Source organism: Pyxicephalus adspersus, chromosome 3 (assembly GCF_032062135.1).
Source record: "Pyxicephalus adspersus chromosome 3, UCB_Pads_2.0, whole genome shotgun sequence".
Lineage (NCBI taxonomy): Eukaryota > Metazoa > Chordata > Amphibia > Anura > Pyxicephalidae > Pyxicephalus > Pyxicephalus adspersus.
The window spans coordinates 18,865,602-18,882,235 of record NC_092860.1 but is presented as its reverse complement, the minus strand read 5'-3'; the positions used below and the strand labels follow the sequence as shown (position 1 = coordinate 18,882,235).

General features: G+C 37.6%; 1 protein-coding gene across 1 annotated transcript in view; it reads right to left on the bottom strand.

Moving 5' to 3' along the window:
* The window catches only part of LOC140325390 (protein-glutamine gamma-glutamyltransferase E-like), a 70,919-nt gene that overhangs the window by 15,596 nt on the left and 38,689 nt on the right, over positions 1-16,634 (bottom strand). The window contains exons 2-7 of the mRNA XM_072403214.1: positions 5,111-5,258; positions 4,340-4,582; positions 3,547-3,665; positions 2,189-2,317; positions 1,080-1,257; positions 554-692 (exon numbers count right to left, since the gene is read on the bottom strand). Coding sequence (XP_072259315.1) covers positions 554-692; positions 1,080-1,257; positions 2,189-2,317; positions 3,547-3,665; positions 4,340-4,582; positions 5,111-5,258 — 956 coding nt within the window. The remainder of the gene's footprint in view (positions 1-553; positions 693-1,079; positions 1,258-2,188; positions 2,318-3,546; positions 3,666-4,339; positions 4,583-5,110; positions 5,259-16,634) is intronic.

Sequence of the window (16,634 nt, the reverse complement as noted above, 5' to 3'; positions counted from 1 at the left end):
CTAGAGAGAGCAGTGACATCAGTGCCTAGGTAAAATACTAGTCATGGCTACTAGCCTAGGCTACTAGTCATGGGCACCATCATAGGGAAGCTGGTCACATGCTTACGCATTGTCAAGCTGCCACAGGGCAGGTTCGTAGACCATCCATGTCACCAGCGCAGTTGGCAGGGACATGTGGGGGGCGCAGAGTCTTTGCAGCTGTCTGATCTTCACCAGAGCCTCTAGAGGTGAGGATGTTATGCTGCGGGCAACTGCCAGGTTCTGGCCCCTGTGCACGCAAAGGCAAGTGACTTCTCACAGATAGGAAACAGACGAAGTGCCGCAACATGAGACAGAAGCGTGGACAAACAAGCCAGAGGTCAGGGCAGGCGGTACACAGGAATAGTCAGGGGTCAAAGCCAGAGTTAGTACACAGGAGATTCAGTAACTGGAGACGCAGACAGGAACAACTGGAACCTGGGAACAGAGCCAAGGGAACACTTTGACCAGTCACTTCCTTATAAAGGGTAAATCATGTGATGAATGGGAGTCATGTGAGCGGCAGACTCTTTACCCACCACCAGAGGGAGTGCTGGTGAAGGGGCATTCTCTAGTGGTGTTCACAAGCCTGCCAGCAGGTGGAGTGGGTCTGCGGTCTGCGGAACACTCCAGTCCTTTGAGGTAGAGGGGCAGCTGACAGAAAGTCATAATACCTGGACCAGGAAGGGAGCAGGGACTAGGATCCTAAAGCACAGTTGGTGCTAGCAGGCGGAGAGTGCAAGGTGGGTGAACCTGAAAGAGGCACAGATCCCCTGGACTTGCGGGGATCTGTGACACCCATACCCACAAGCACAAAGTATTTTTGCCGGTTGAGAAGAAGAAAAGAAATAAGAAAAAACTGTAAGATGGTTGGGGGAGGGGGGTGTTACTTTAGTGACTTCACTCACTTTCTTACATGGGCAGGGTTTCCTGGCTTTCTTGATTTTGTTCTCTTTGATTGCTATAAAATAGCTATGCAGAACTGTACTCAAAATACAATTACAAAGCATGCAAATGCATGTGCATATATATATACATTTGTATATATAACAGTGGCTTACCTGTACACATCACTGCTGCAAAGACCCAACACTGGCCATATTTCACAGGTTGGTAGTTATCATTTTTCCATTTCCAAAGAATTTCCACACTTCCATTCCAACTGTTTGGGTCAACTCCATCTGAAAAGTCTTTTTCCCACTTCCCCTCAAGAACACCAAAGTCATCATTGCTGTTAATCTAGGTCAACAAAACAGATACTTTTATTGTAAAAGCAAACAAAACAAATTTCTATTTAATTTGATCCTGCATATTGGATGACACCAAGGTAAATGATCCAATAGTGTCAACAGAAAAAATTCTATAATCTCTCAGTCTTATGAGACCACTTTACCTCTTCTTTCATTGCTACTTCTGGACTATGGAATAAACAGATATTCAAAATTCCGTTTATATTGTTTTTTTGTAGTAATAAATGCTCAGTACAACCGCTAACAACACAGAAGAAGCCACAGGTCCAATGAGATTGCTAAGCCTCAAATCTGTTAAAGAGAATTTGGATCAATGTGTAAGTTGGCCATTTTCTGGAACAATTTTGTAGCCATTTGATTCTTTCATACAGTTTGTGACTGCAGATCCAATTAAGGCATTCAAAGTAACCTACCACCAACATTTTTGTGGCTTGTATATATATGAACTATTGATGCTAGGATGCTGTAATACATTTGGTAGTTTTTGTGCTTATAACTTGGTAGTAGTTAATGACTAGAATAATTCTGGTCAGACACACATTTTTCAAATGATTTTAACCAGGTTTTGGGTGCAGAAATCAAGCCATTGTAGCTGTATATAGCTATATATAGTATATAGCTGTATATAGTACACACACAGTACTTCTTACATATATCCCTCAGTTATTAAATGTTTTGGGTAGATTTTAACAGTACTTATTACTGATATGGTAATACTGTGTATAAGAATTGTTTTTCCAGTACCTATGGAAGACTTTTGTACTTAAAGTAACTGTATGAGAGCTCCTGATAAAAGGACAACAATGAGAAGTATTGACTTTATTTTCATTTTGTTTAAACCTACGGTTATTTTCATCTTTATTCTTTAAAAATCAGCCTTACTGCATTTTTAGTGTCTCTGTAGTGAGAATCTTTCTTACCATAGCACTGATGACTCTTCCTACATAGATGGGACTGAACCTCTGGGAGCAATCTAGAGCTGGGTCTTTCTGACAGTTAAGACTTCTATCCAGGATATCCAAGCAGATATTCAGAATATTATTTTCAAACTAAAGAAATTAAACATAACATATAAATAATAAATATCAAAAATAAAAAATATAAAATATATTAAGCCATAATAGATAAATTGGTGTTTAAGAAAATATAGGCCAAAAAGGACAAGTGACTTATATATTCTTCCCCCTTCCCATTAAGACTTTGCACAAAGTCAAAATTGAGTTGAGAATTTAGCATCTTAATTTTAGTGTGTCTGGCTTGATTTTGGAATGTATTACATGGTAGACTTGCAGAGTATTTTTGTGAGCAGGTAGATGTCTAAGATGATTGTAGCAGTAATATTGCAGTTAAAACTACAGCAGAGTTAAAGCGAACTCAGAATTTTCACTTTACATAAAATGTTAGACATCCTTTTAATGTAAAGTAAAAATTAGTAAAAGTGCAGCACCGCCCCCTAATTGAGAATGAATGGGAGTGCAAAGCCTACCGGGATACCTACCTCATGCATCCTGGGAGGCTCTTGTGTACTCCTTCTGCACATGCCCGAGCAACTCAGGCATGTGCAGAAGGAGCCTTTTTGTGAAAAGGGAAAAAAATTGCTGATATCACACATGCGCAGTGAGATCGGCAAGTTTTTTTCCAACCTACCTCACTCGATTTTGCGCCTGGGTCGGGTGATGTAGGAAGAAGAACAGGAAGAAGAGGCAAAGATGGCGGTGCCCGGAGCACCGGCGCGAAGACAGATGCCGGGACAATGCGGGACCCCATAGAAGAGACCTCCGGATGGACTGCCTTGCGGGATTGAAGGTAGGTGTATTTTTTGTTTTGGGGATTTCGAGTTTAGTTCCAGTTTAAGTGCTCTTTGTGATAGTTTTTTTATTTGCTCTAACAGCTAAATTGCAGATTAAGCTTTTGTGGGTCACCCCCACTAATTAATTCTCAGGTCCAAGCAGTTTTCCACTTCTTCTCTAGTCCAACCAATTCTTCACTTTTGCTCTGGTCTAAGAAGTACTGCCCAACAAACCCACCCAGGCATGTCCTGAAAATGAAACTGTTAAAGCAAATAAAATGAAGTATCAAAGACATCTAAACTCAATTAGTTCTGTAATAGTCCATCTATATCCAATATATATTCACTTTTCTTTTGGCTGCATTATTAGGACTGGGCCATTATAATCTCATAATAGTGAATTGGTTGTGGCTATATTAATGGATATTGATAGGCAATTGTGAAAAACATGCATATTTAAATGATAAAAAACGTATGTGTTGAGCTTACTTGACCCAAATTCCATCCCATGCCTGTTACATGTTTCTCATTGCCCATGAAAATGACACCATGGTCATTTAGGACATATTCTTGCCTTTCTTCTTCATTGGCCATATACACATCATCATCTGTAGAGAAGAAGGTAAAACACTGAAAGCTTAGTTATGAAACACCTAGGTTGTTGACTACATTTAACTGATTCGGCAATGTATACATTTGAATCCCAAATTACTCTTCTTTATTTTTTTTATAGTTCTGATCACCAGGATGTTATCAGCTGTGACTAATTCTTTTCTGGAAGTGAGGCAAAATATCTTTTGTTTTCAGTGCCTTCTTCCTAACAGCAGCCATATCACTTGGATAGATGATGGATAGTATTATATAGTCCTTTCTCCCGACCCTGGCTGTCAGTAGTCCACCCTTTTTAGGTGGTTTACAGCTGGTCTGCATTTATGTGGTTAACCCAGCATTCTACCAGGAACACCTATCGGCCATGACAAACACTTGTAACATTGATGGCTTTTACAATTTGGGGAAACAGAGAGGTTTAAATTAATATTGAATTTAGCTTTAACAAATGATTTTGGTTTCCAAAATATCATTGCTTCTTTTATCACACATCATGAATCACATACAATGCATACATGTTAATCTCCTTGTAAATAATTATCTTTGGTTACCATTAGTCCCCAAACCCCTTCTCATGTGACTATTTTAATTGTTACATAAATTGTTTAAAAAAGTAATTGCTATATAAAGAACTGGTTGTTTTTTAAAATTTTACCTATCTGTTAGATCTTACCTAAACACCATGGGTTAAAAAGCAATATAAATTTCCCAAGTGAATATGTAACTGTCTGGCCCATCACAGAGATCCGGACACTGAGGTCATATCTCCCTATGACCGCATTAGCTGGACTGGACATAATTATCCTCAGGGAATTGCCAGGACTGGACTCCAAAACTGCGCTCCACATCCCACTGGTCCATGAGCTTGACAGAGAAAATTCCACATTTGTGTTTGGATATCCTGAGTCCTGTGGACCTTTCAAAACAAAAGATTTGACCTTTATAAATGATTACTGAAATAAACAAATATTGCTGATATTGTACCAATACCATTGCTGGCAGAGACCAAGGTTGTGGATTTTTGAAAATTAGACTTGTTGCCTAAAACAAAACGGCCATAACATTTTTTTTTTTTTTAGAAATGTGGCAACCCTTTAGGACTTTAGTGTACTCCAGAGATGTTTAAACTAGAAGGGCCGCATGATAGGGTGTGTAAGGACTAGGGCCATAGATGGTTGGTAAACAGGAAAAGTCGGAATGATGTAATAGCTACCTAAATAAGCATCCAACGCTCAAAAAAAGTGGTGTAAAAGAATAAAGGAGAGGTAAGAAAAATGAGAAGGAACCACCAGAACACTTCATACAGTGTTAAACAAACATTTTATCCTATTGCCCCCAGTTTTTTTCTCAGACTGGGCATGGTGAAGTTACCATTGATAAAGTATTTTTTGCATCTAATACTTTATCAGCGGGAGGGGTGGACTAGGGTAATTGAGACGAGTACCTGTGCGTGCAACGAACACTATGCTCTGCCAGTCCTGAAGTGGTTTGTTAAATTCCAGAGTTAATCTGCAAGATTGTCCTCTACGTAGAATCAGCTCGGAGCTGTTATACATATCCGTATGATGGGCCTTTTTGTTGGACTCTGTAGGAACAAGAAAGAAGAATTACTAGAGTAAAGTAAGCAAAAGGAAAATATATATATTGTTCCACGCCTGTGTGTTACAGCACATATAAGTACTAACCCCTTACTATTTATGCTGGCAGACCATTTTTTAACTGTTGTTAAAATGCACATTTTAGGCCTGGTATTTACTAAACAGAAGATCCTAGTTGCAAATTTTCCATATCACACATTATTTGTATAACTGTTATATAAATAAAATTTCTTTGAGTGCTGCGAGAGCTCCTCGATTCATCCCCAAACCGAGCCCAGCAAATCCCATGTTGTCTCATTTTTCATTTTCTTTCCAGAGCTCAACATTCCATCCAGCGTTGCCATCTTCTCTCTTCTGGATTCTTAATTATGTCACCAAATTCACACTGTACAGGTGCAAGAGTGGCTGTAGTGTTTACCTCCAAATATTGAAAACAACAAGTGTCTATCTCTCTTTGCATATGTGAAATTGGGAGTCACAGCCTCATGGAATATGCCACCATAATAAAAAAAAAACACATTTTATCCATTATATAAAAATATTAGCCAATCTTTTATATAATGTTGACAATGTGATGATAGGTCAACTTTAAAAGCCTTTATTGTCCATCCATTTTAACCAGGTAACCAATATTATTAACAATAATAAATAATGATCCCAGAATATTTTGACTTGTGCACCCAGTATGTGTTATGGCATTGCCAATTATGTATTCATTGAGTTGTAGGTGTAAATATTGTTGGCAGCTTTACATTCATTAAAGCCCATAGCCTTATATGACATAACGTTTATATAACATACAGTTTTCTTTTTCATTTTGGATAGCTTTGGATAGTTTTTTGTGTGAACCCGGGCAGTTCAATGTAACTTGTAGTTCCAAGGACCTCAGGTAGTGTACTCATGACCCCCGGGAAATAGGTTCAAGAGGACTAGGTGTAATCTAACCAAGAAGTGAAGTGGAACCAGAAGAAAAAGAACCTGCGGAACAACACGTAAGTGCAATATGGTTAATATATGATCTCAATGATTACGATCTGAACTGGGGAAAAAGGTTGTAAATATAAATATTTTTTAAAATGGATTTTGGTTTTAAATTATTTTAATGTGAAATGAGTTGGCTTGTGTAATTATAAAGGACAGACATATTCTGAAATTCATAATATTCTGAAAATTTGCTTCTATCCCTATCATTAAAAAAAAAAGGGATAGAAACATGCCCTTTACAATGAAATTATTATCATTAGTGGGGTTGGGTCTGAGTCTTTCATGAATTACATAATGGGTTTAGGCTATCCAGTCAAACTGAGTTGTTCCATTTTCCACCTGTGAATAAACATCCATCATTTTGCAATGAATGACAAAGCAAAATCCATTTCAAAGCTAATACTGTAGATTTTACTGCACCTTTCATCTTTCTGGGAAGATGACAGCACACTTTGAACTCATGTTTGATGTCAGGAATGCTGTTGGATCATGGACGCATTTTCCATTCAACTAACAGACCTGAATGTACATAATGACAGATATGAAGATCCTGTAGCAATCCTCACATTTTGTTATATTACTCAGATGTTAATGTATCTCATTTGATTTGTATTGTATGGTGCCACTTGAGGTCATGCCACATAATGGAAAACAATTATTAGGAACATGCTGATGTCACAAGAATAATATTAATATGAGTATAACCAGCCAGGCCTGCTGAACACATTGCAGAGGCAAAGTGTACAAGAACACTCACTTAAAAGGGAAGTTTTATCACAAAACAAATATTTTCTATTTTCATTTTGTGTCTACTGGCATTCACTAGTGAGCTTACATAAGCAGTAGTAACTATAGGAAGAAAAATACCTTTAATCTCATGGGTACCGACTTTAATTAATTTAATCTCATGGGTGACGCCATTAGGAAACATGGCATTATTTTCCTGACGGCTGTGATTGTATCACAGCCCAAAGAGACTTCACGTGACATTTTTCCTTTCTACAGATTTATTTAAGGAGAAGTAAAGCAACCTGAAGTAACCAATCAACAGTCATCTTTACAGTTTTCAACACCATTGATAAGTGGCGAATCTTATTGGTTGGTAAAGATCAGCGGTGTCAAACTCAAATACACAGTGGGCCAAAATGAAAAAATTAGACAAAGTCGCGGGCCAAACTTGAAACTGAAATAGCACCAATACTACAATTCTCTGCATCAAGAAAACAGTTCAAAGCGGGGCCACACATAGGCAGAGAGGCCGCTGGTCTATAGACGCGAGTGATGCCACTACTACAATTCCCGGCATTACTTTCATCTATAAAACAGTTTATTGTGGGGCCAATGCATAGACCGCTGGTCTATAGAAGTGAGTGAGGCCGGGAATTGTAGTAGCGGCACTATTTCAATGCAGGAGGGGGCCAGCTGCAATTCGTATTTAGGATTCCTTTGGGGGCAAAAAAAAAGGATGTTGTGGGCCAGAGTTTGACCCCTGGTATAGATAAATAAATTTGAAACAATGTTCTAAGTTGGCTTTAATATGTCCATTTCTGAGATGAGAAGACTCAATCATTCAACATATTAAAAGTTCCCTACAATGGCTTAAAATGTATAAATGCTGCCAACACTTTCAGGTTTGTGTAAGTGCTGGGATAAGCAGTTTCTCCTAGCAATCCCTATTGTGCCCTGTAGTGGCTTGGGGCCAGCAGATGGAACGACATTGTGCGGTGGTGGTGGTGGGGAGGTTGTGGCTCTCTGACATTTCAGAAAACTCTGAATACTAAATTATTTGCAATAGAGGTAACACTGATAATGCTCATACCTCAGAAAGGTATGTTGGCTTTCCATTCAGAAAGCATCAAAAAAGTGCATATATATTTTATGTTGCTTTGAACTCCTATAGGCTGTAAAGAATGAACTTGGTGCATGGACTCAACTAACCTGAATGTACATAATGAAGTACGGCCCATGTTCATGTTGTTAAATTACTCAGATGTTAACGTGTCTTGTTTGGTTTGTATTGTATGTGCATTCCCATGTCATGCCCCTTAATGGAAAACTATTATTAAAGATCCTGCCGATGTCACTAGGATAATATTTTTTTATGAGTACAACCATCCAGGTCTGCTGTACACATGATAGAGGTGTACAAGAACATTCAATTAAAAGGGAAGTTTTATCACAAAGCAAATATTGTCTATTTACATTGTGTGGCATTAGGGAGGTTACATGACCTACAGCACAAACATTTGGGTACCAAAAAAAACGTGGGTATCAATACAGTGACACCAATGTACAGCATGACTGGTATGCCGTGTGTATGTTACTGCTTAATATGCCTTCACATGTTCACATCCTTTTCTTCATAAGGCTTATGCCAATGGAGAAATTTAGTAAACTGTAGCAACAAATCAGCATTCACCATTACTGTTCTGATGAATTCATTTTAAACAATGTACTGTTCCTGACTTATCAAAGCTCCCCAAACAAACCTGAAATGGTTCTGGTCAAGGATTGAAAACATTTGCCAACTAATAGCTAGTTTGCTGGATCAAACATGATAGTCTTTCCTCTCCAGTCTTGGAAAGCATTATTAAATCGTGCTAACTGTATCAGTTAGAATTTGTCCTAAGATCGCATTCAGAGTTTAAAAATATTAATACATCCCAAAAATAGTAGCCTCTAAAAGAGTCTTTATGAATCTGAGTGACGTTTAAATCACTATTAAGTCTTCTAGTGACCTAGGGTCAGGAGACAGAACCCTTTAGGAAGTGTCAGTAGCTAAATACACTTGAAGACATTAGAGTTGAAACTCAATCGAATTTCATGTTAGAACATTGCTAAGGTTTGTTAGGGCGCCATAGGCTTCAGAAGTCATGCAGATGATTTTGGACAGATTACAGGACTGCTTCTTCTTTAATCAATGGCCAATTCCTAACATTTGCAACCTTGCAACAATTGTGAAAATGCCAACAACTGTGAAAATGATCAATGGCCAATTGTTAACATTGGTAGCAACCTTGCAACAACTGTTAAAATGGCATGGGGGCAAAGGTATTAATTGTCACATCTTAGATATACCCAAAGATGGATGTGCAAGCTGAAGTGAACCTATAATTGCTATGTGGCAACTGATGGCACTCCATGGTTAAGAACACTATACTGAGGATAAATTTGAATATTGGAGCAGTTGTTTTTCTTGAACGTAGCCATGAATGTAGCCAAAGCCCCAAGTGCATCCCATTAATGAAAAACAACTTATTTCAATGGTGTGGTATTTCTTTAGGCTCACTGCTTTGTGCATAGTCGAATTTTTATCTTTGTAGTCTATGCCCAAACAAAAGTTGGTATAGATGGTAATGCAACTGGTCTGGTTTTATAATTTTGCTATCGTAAACATAGAATTCAACAATACAACAATAAAAAAATAACTTGTATGTGTAATGACCATAAAACATAGTGGCCCAAATAACACATCAGATCGATATGGAATGTTATAATAAAAATCAAGTACTAAACTTGTCACCCTTATATGGTTGCCACATGGACTTCTGTCACATAATTGCATGGTTTGTGTGCCATATATTATAATCATTAAATGCCCTATAATTATTTTAAAACTTGTTCAGAATATTTTATCAGGAATTTTTACAGATGTAGTGTTTAAATTGAGGTGATCACATAAATCTTGGGTTACGTGCCATCTTGCTGATAGCTAGAGTGCTAAATTCTGCAGTCTATATACAAATTGCTGGTGCTTCTGTTAATGTGAATGTTGTAGCTCTGCAATTATAGAGTAAATAGTTGTGGCACATTATTGGCATTTTTGTGGAATAACTTCTAGCTGACCTGAAAAACATCAGTGATTTCTATAATCCAGGTGAGAAGAAAAAAAATATTTATCCTAAAGCTTACTGTGAACATATCACACTGAATCCACTGGCAGAAAAAGTAGATTAATTCAATTAACGTAAATTAGTCTTAATTTACAAGTTATCGAACCAAAGAAACTGTCAGGTGGGATTGCTCCTCACTTATAGAATTAAACGCCAGTAAATAGTCTTGCCTCCAAATGACCTTCTTTCCACGTATGTGATGTATATTTAGTTATTACCGTTTATACTGGTAATCAGTAAGAGTCCCCCTACATTGGTGGTCAGTGTGGAACCCCTTACACTGGTGGTTACAGTAAAGAAATGCCCCTTACACATGTGGTGATTGGGAAATGGTCCCTTTATATAGGTGGCCAGAGGAGAAGTCCCCCTATACATTGGTAATCAGTATGAGAAGAGTCCCCCTACATTGGCGGTCAGTGGGGAACTCCTTACATTGGTGAATACAGTAAAGAAATGCCCCCTTACACATGTGGTCATTGGAGAATGGTTTCCTTATATTGATGGCCAGTAAAGAAGTCCCTCCCATATACTGGTAAACAGTAAGAGAAGAGTCCCCCTACAATGGTGGTCAGTGGAGAAGTGCTTGCCTTACTCTGGTATTCAATAAGACAATGGCCCCTTAGATTGGTGGACAGAGCAAGGAGAACCCACTTTGAACTTCAGTTAAAATGGACAGAAAGAACACTAATAGGTAAGAAGAATGGCATCCTTTAAATGCACATTGTTGTGGTTTATTTGGCCTACTGAAATTAATGGCCATTTTGAATGCTATTTAGAGGAAAAGACAGAGAATAGGTATTGCCTTTCAAGAAATGTTGGCTGTTTGCCAATTTGTGTAAACAATTTGCCCTTTTTCCTGTTGTAAAAAACAGCAATAAAATCTTCCTTAATTATACACAATTAATCCTGGGTTTGTCACACTGTGTTTATGAGAGTTGTGTAAGAGTTAATGCTTGGTTAGACAGATAATAGACACCTTCTGTAAGTATATCAGATGTTAAACACATAGAGCTTATAGGTCTGATAAGGTTATTGATAATCTTTAGGTGTATGTAAACCCTAAATCTTTTTTTAAGCTTCTTTGGCATCATGCCTTCATGTATTAGGCAAGTAATTTCTTCCTGGCCTGTAACAGCTCTTCCTCTAAAAATGCTAACCCCCTGCCTTGCAAAAAGCAGAAGCGTTATAGTAAAATCGCCATATGTGCACCTTTAGTGGGCTGTTTGGCTATCTTTCTGATCCACCTGACTTTCCAAGTAAGAAAAATTTAAATAGTTGGGCATGATACCAAATATACTTTGCAAATTAGGTTCATAAGCTACGATGCAAGCTTCAGAAAAGACTCAGAAATTAATAGGTAATGAATTCTGGCATACTTGTCTGTGCCCAACCACTTATTTTTTGGATGTATTTACTTTTTAAACTGATCATACCCAGGTTCCCTACGATTAATTTGCTTTGCCTTGAAGCTGCTTGCACACGCAAGCACATGCACAGGTTAGAGGTTATAACATGTAAAGCATGCATATAACTGTATTGATTTCATCATCCAAACATTTGTAGTTCTAAACTTGCTAGTTACCATATCACAATATTTGTATTAAGCGTGGAAAAAACTGACTATGTATCAAAAAAACAATGTCATAAATAAAAAAAATAAAAAACAGGGGAAAGTATATGGCAACCAGTTATATTCAGTTAGGTTGAAAAAAAGACATACGTCTATCTGGTACAACCGCTAGGCAATTAAACATACCAGATAAAAAACCTTATAAACACAGTTGTTCCAGAGGAAGGCAAATAAACCTTGCTAGCCTTCATTACTTGACACTGCCTATGCTGAGAGATTGTTCAACTGGAAATCCCATTCTACAATTATTCTTCTGTACAACCAGAAGCATATTAGTTGCTATGTATTTCCAATTTTACATAATTTTCTTTAGAATTTGGAAACGTAAACTCTTACTAAATAGCTACATTCAAAATAAACAGAAGTTAAAAGAAAATTTGCTAGTTGTTTTCTAGAAAATACTTTGTTTCTTCAAAGATATCTTATTTTCCCTTTTGTATATACTGCTAATAAAGCATGTACAGTACAGTGTACTACAGTTTATTGTTATCTTTAGAACAACAGAGTTGGGTGACAAGCTAATGTCATTTCAGAGCACATGAGCAGGTTAATATGATCAGACACCAACCAACAACCAAAGATGTGGTGGAAAATGGAAAAGGAGAACGAAAGCTAATATTGCTTAACTGAGGGGACACAGGGGAAGTAGGTCTACCATAATATGTAAATTGACAGTGCATGCTTGAACGTCATGTCAAATGTTCTTGCAGAATGCCCCCCCAGCCCCAATCCTGCATGTTTTTCTGCTTAATATTTAAATATGTGCAATAGGTTTACATCAGTCCAAAGATTTGCTATGGTCTAATTTCCTTGGTAGTTGACGGTCCAAATAAATTTGCTATATTTCACATCAGCACCATCAATAAACAAAAGTACAATAAATGCTCTGAGACATACTTTGCACACACTTTAATAAATATTACCTAAAAGTGTGTACAGTTGAATCCATTAGTTTAGAATTATCATTATCATTTTTTATCATTATCATTATCATTATCAAGTTTATTATTTTAGTGAATGTAAGTTTGTATATTGTTTTTGTACAGCTTTTGTACAACTTTATATCACATTAAATTTTGTATAGCTGTTGAAATAGAAATGTCTGATGCAAATTTAATACTGTAAGTTCTATTAGAAGATTGTATTATTTTATGAACAAATAAACCTTAGATTTTACCAATGGTCCTTCTATGGCTTTATCTTAATATCAGATATTACATTAATTTTTGTATGTACTATTGATTTAAAATACATTTGTAGAATTAGAAAGAAAATCCATTGACTTACCTTCCATAGTGCCTTGAAGTCCTCTCTGTCTGTTGTGTAGCTGAGATAGTGCTCCGACAAACTACCGGATAAAGGTGAGCCAACCATTATTTGTATCACTCACTCACCCTCACTATTAAAATTCCTATGACTGAATGTTTTATGAGAGTGTTAATGGGACATGCCTTCATGTTTACACTGAACACTCTTCCTGGTCATCTGCTCACATGATATCCGGAAGTCCCAGAGTAAAGAACCTGCCATTCTACTATCTCCTTGGCACGCACTCGAATAATTACAAATGAAAACTGGCACGTTCCTATGGAAATACTTAACTTGTGACAAGTTACCCGTCTTTCAGTATGAACTGTTCTATGGAGTAAATAATATTTTTACAAGCTCCTTGAGACATTTCAGATGAATCCAACAAACATGCCTGGCCTAGTTTTTGCCCATGTCCCAGCTTATTTTTACAACTTGTGACATACTGTTGTGGTTGATTGTTTTACATAGAAATTATCTGGGGTGGTGCAAGGCATGTCACTCTGCAGAGACATAATGTTTCTTCTGAAGTTTATTCACCTGCACAGAACAGAATTTCAGTATTCTTTACATTTGGGAAGAATAAAGCTGATCTGTGGCTTCTCTTATCCACCCCTTCTAATTGTTTGCATTAAGAATTGCCTTCTTTTCTCACATAAAGAAGCAGATACATAATGTTCCTTTGGTTTAGCCTAGTCTTCACCTTTCTTCTGTTTGTAGGGATCACCTCCATGTTTTTACATAACTGCCTGTTGTGATGTGAAATGTCCTACTGGCTGTCCAAAGGTGGGATCCTCTGAAGATCCAGAAAAGGAGTCTTCAGAAGTGAAATTATTACAAAGGGCTCGTGAGGGCACAATTGCAGAACCTTATTAGTGGTCCTCAGCACCTGCAAACGAAATTAGTGAGGGAGCTGGATGGCAGAACAAGGTGAGTATATATATTTATAACAAAAAAAACATGATATTTCAGATGGGAATCAGAGAGAGAGACGAGCAGGGGTTTTTTATTTGTCAGAGGATGGGCTACATAGTAACTTTCAGCTTTGATACAGGAGAAAGTTTGCAATCAAACAATTACTAGTTAAAGTAGAATCAAAGTCCCACTTAAAAAAAAAAAAATACATGACCAGATAGGCGCCTATTGCAGAAAGGGACAGGCAATGTCCCTTCTGAAATAACTGTTCCCTGTATGCTGGGCGCCTTCTAGTTGTAGCCCAGAACAGTCACCAAAAATGGCCAAATATCGTAAGATGGAGGAAGAAAAGAAGAAAGATGGCTATTCCCTGTGATGAAATGAAGATGTGTGATAGCACTGATTTAGTTCCGCTTTAATATAAAAGATATCTTTAGCAAATTTGTCCTCTACTTTGTTCGAGTAGGGAAAAGCTAAACGCATATCAGTTTTTTCTTTTCCGTCTGTGTCCTATTGGAAAGATTATTCTTTATTTCACATGCTGTTAGAGCATCAAGAAGTGAAAGTTCTATGTTAAACCATTAGGCAGGAAACATGTATAGGTGGACGGTTATACTTTGTCCACCTTTTTCTTTTATTTTTGTATTGTTATTAGAAAATTTTTAATACCTAACGAAAAAGTAAAAAATAAATGTCCAATCCACTTATTCTAATGATCTATTTTGATTTTATTTTAAGATGTCTGGTTCAGTGTTATTAAAGTATTTAGGGGCACCCTATACCAATCCCTACTCTTGTTTGTAAATATGTACTATCTCTGAAAATCAGAAAACAGAATGGAGTCCCACCTTAATAATCCAACTAGGTCCTTATCCAGGTATCCAGTTTGGGTGATGCAGAAAAAGGGGTACCCCATACCTCACTCCTTGCCTTTCCTAAAAATTGGGGGGTTACCAACATTGAGAGACAGGGTCTGTTCTCTTCACTGGTCTCCAAAAAACGGGTCTCCAAAAAAGATGTGAGGGGTTATTGGGGGAAGGTAGAGAGCTTGTGCTAGAATCTGTTATCCCTTTGTAAAATGGCAGTGACCAGATATTCACTTTCTTCCAGGGGAATGTATACGGAGGAGCAGCAATACCATTTATGTATTGCCACCAAAACTTAACTGTAAATAGTTATAATGTAAAATATCTGTAAACTACAGATACAGTGAAAATGGTCTTTATCTAAAAAAAAAACACACTTGCTGCAATGACCCCAGAGTGATTAATTCAAGGTCAGGAACATCCTCAATGTTATTCATTGATAAATACAATTGGTAAATACCAGTTCCCTTGTGCTGCAGTAATAGCTTAGGACATCCTGTGATGTAATTAGATCATTGAGAATTCCCTGTGCTAGTACTACATCACAGGTAATCTGTCATTTAGGAGTCTGGTTGAAAAAATAAATAAATAAATAAATAAAAATAATTACCACCACATATATCGTTAGGGCATCCCAAGCATGTTATGTAAAGTATCTCTGTAATTTGTTACCTTTGAAGTTTGTTCCCCCATGGCAGTACTACTTTTCCCATGCCTTTTCTTTCAGTAATTTGCTTATAAACCCTTAAAATATATTTCTACTTTGCTCACTAACACCCACAAATTTCAATATTCCCACAGATTTCCAAATTCTAAAATTTTGCAAACTCTTTCTGCTAGAGGAGGCCCCTTTTGGACAACAATGGGCAGTTTTAAGCAGCAAAAAACAAGATAGATGGATACTTTCTCACCTATTTTTAGTGTTGGTCGAATATCTCACAATTCGATTAGACAGCGATGGAATGGTGAGATATTGTTCGGGTTATCGAATGCTGAATTCGAACACCATTGAAGTCAATGGTGGGAGAATTCGGGTTTTTTTAGGAACTATTAAGGGCTGCAAGAGCAATCAGATTGCTCTTGCAGTCTTTTACTAATTGTATGTGTTCTTGGATAGAGTTTCTCTATCCAAGAACACAGGGAGCCCTGTGTTCTTGCATACTAAAGGACTGCAACAGCGATCCTGATTGTTGTTGCTAATAGTATGTGTTCTTGGAGAGTTTCTCTATCCAAGAACACAGGGAACTAAATGTGATGAATGGGGAAATTTGTCTCCTTTCAACCTTTAGTGCCAATGGATCTCATGCAGTCACAGCTATGCGTGCAAAGTTCCCACGGTCAAATGACTGTGGGAACTGAACTGCAGATAAACTTTGCAGTTCTACTATGATCCCCAGGGCACTACAGGTAATTAACCAACGCAGCTGTAATCATTGATTAGCTCAGTGTGCGATCCCTGGGGCACTAGAGGTTAACTAACCTGTAGTGCCTCGGGGATCACACACTCTACTCAATGAATGCAGACACAGCTGCAATTGAGAAGATGCTCTGCAAGTACCGTATTTTTCGGCGTATAAGATGCTCCGGCATATAAGACGCACCCAATATTAAAGGAGGAAAATCTAGAAAAAAAAGATTCTGAAAGATTATTCCCCTTCTGATCACCCTTTGCCAATTTAAATTCCCCTTCTGATCACCCTGTGCCAATTTAAATTCCCCTTCTGATCACCCTGTGCCAATTTAAATTCCCCTTCTGATCACCCTGTGCCAATTT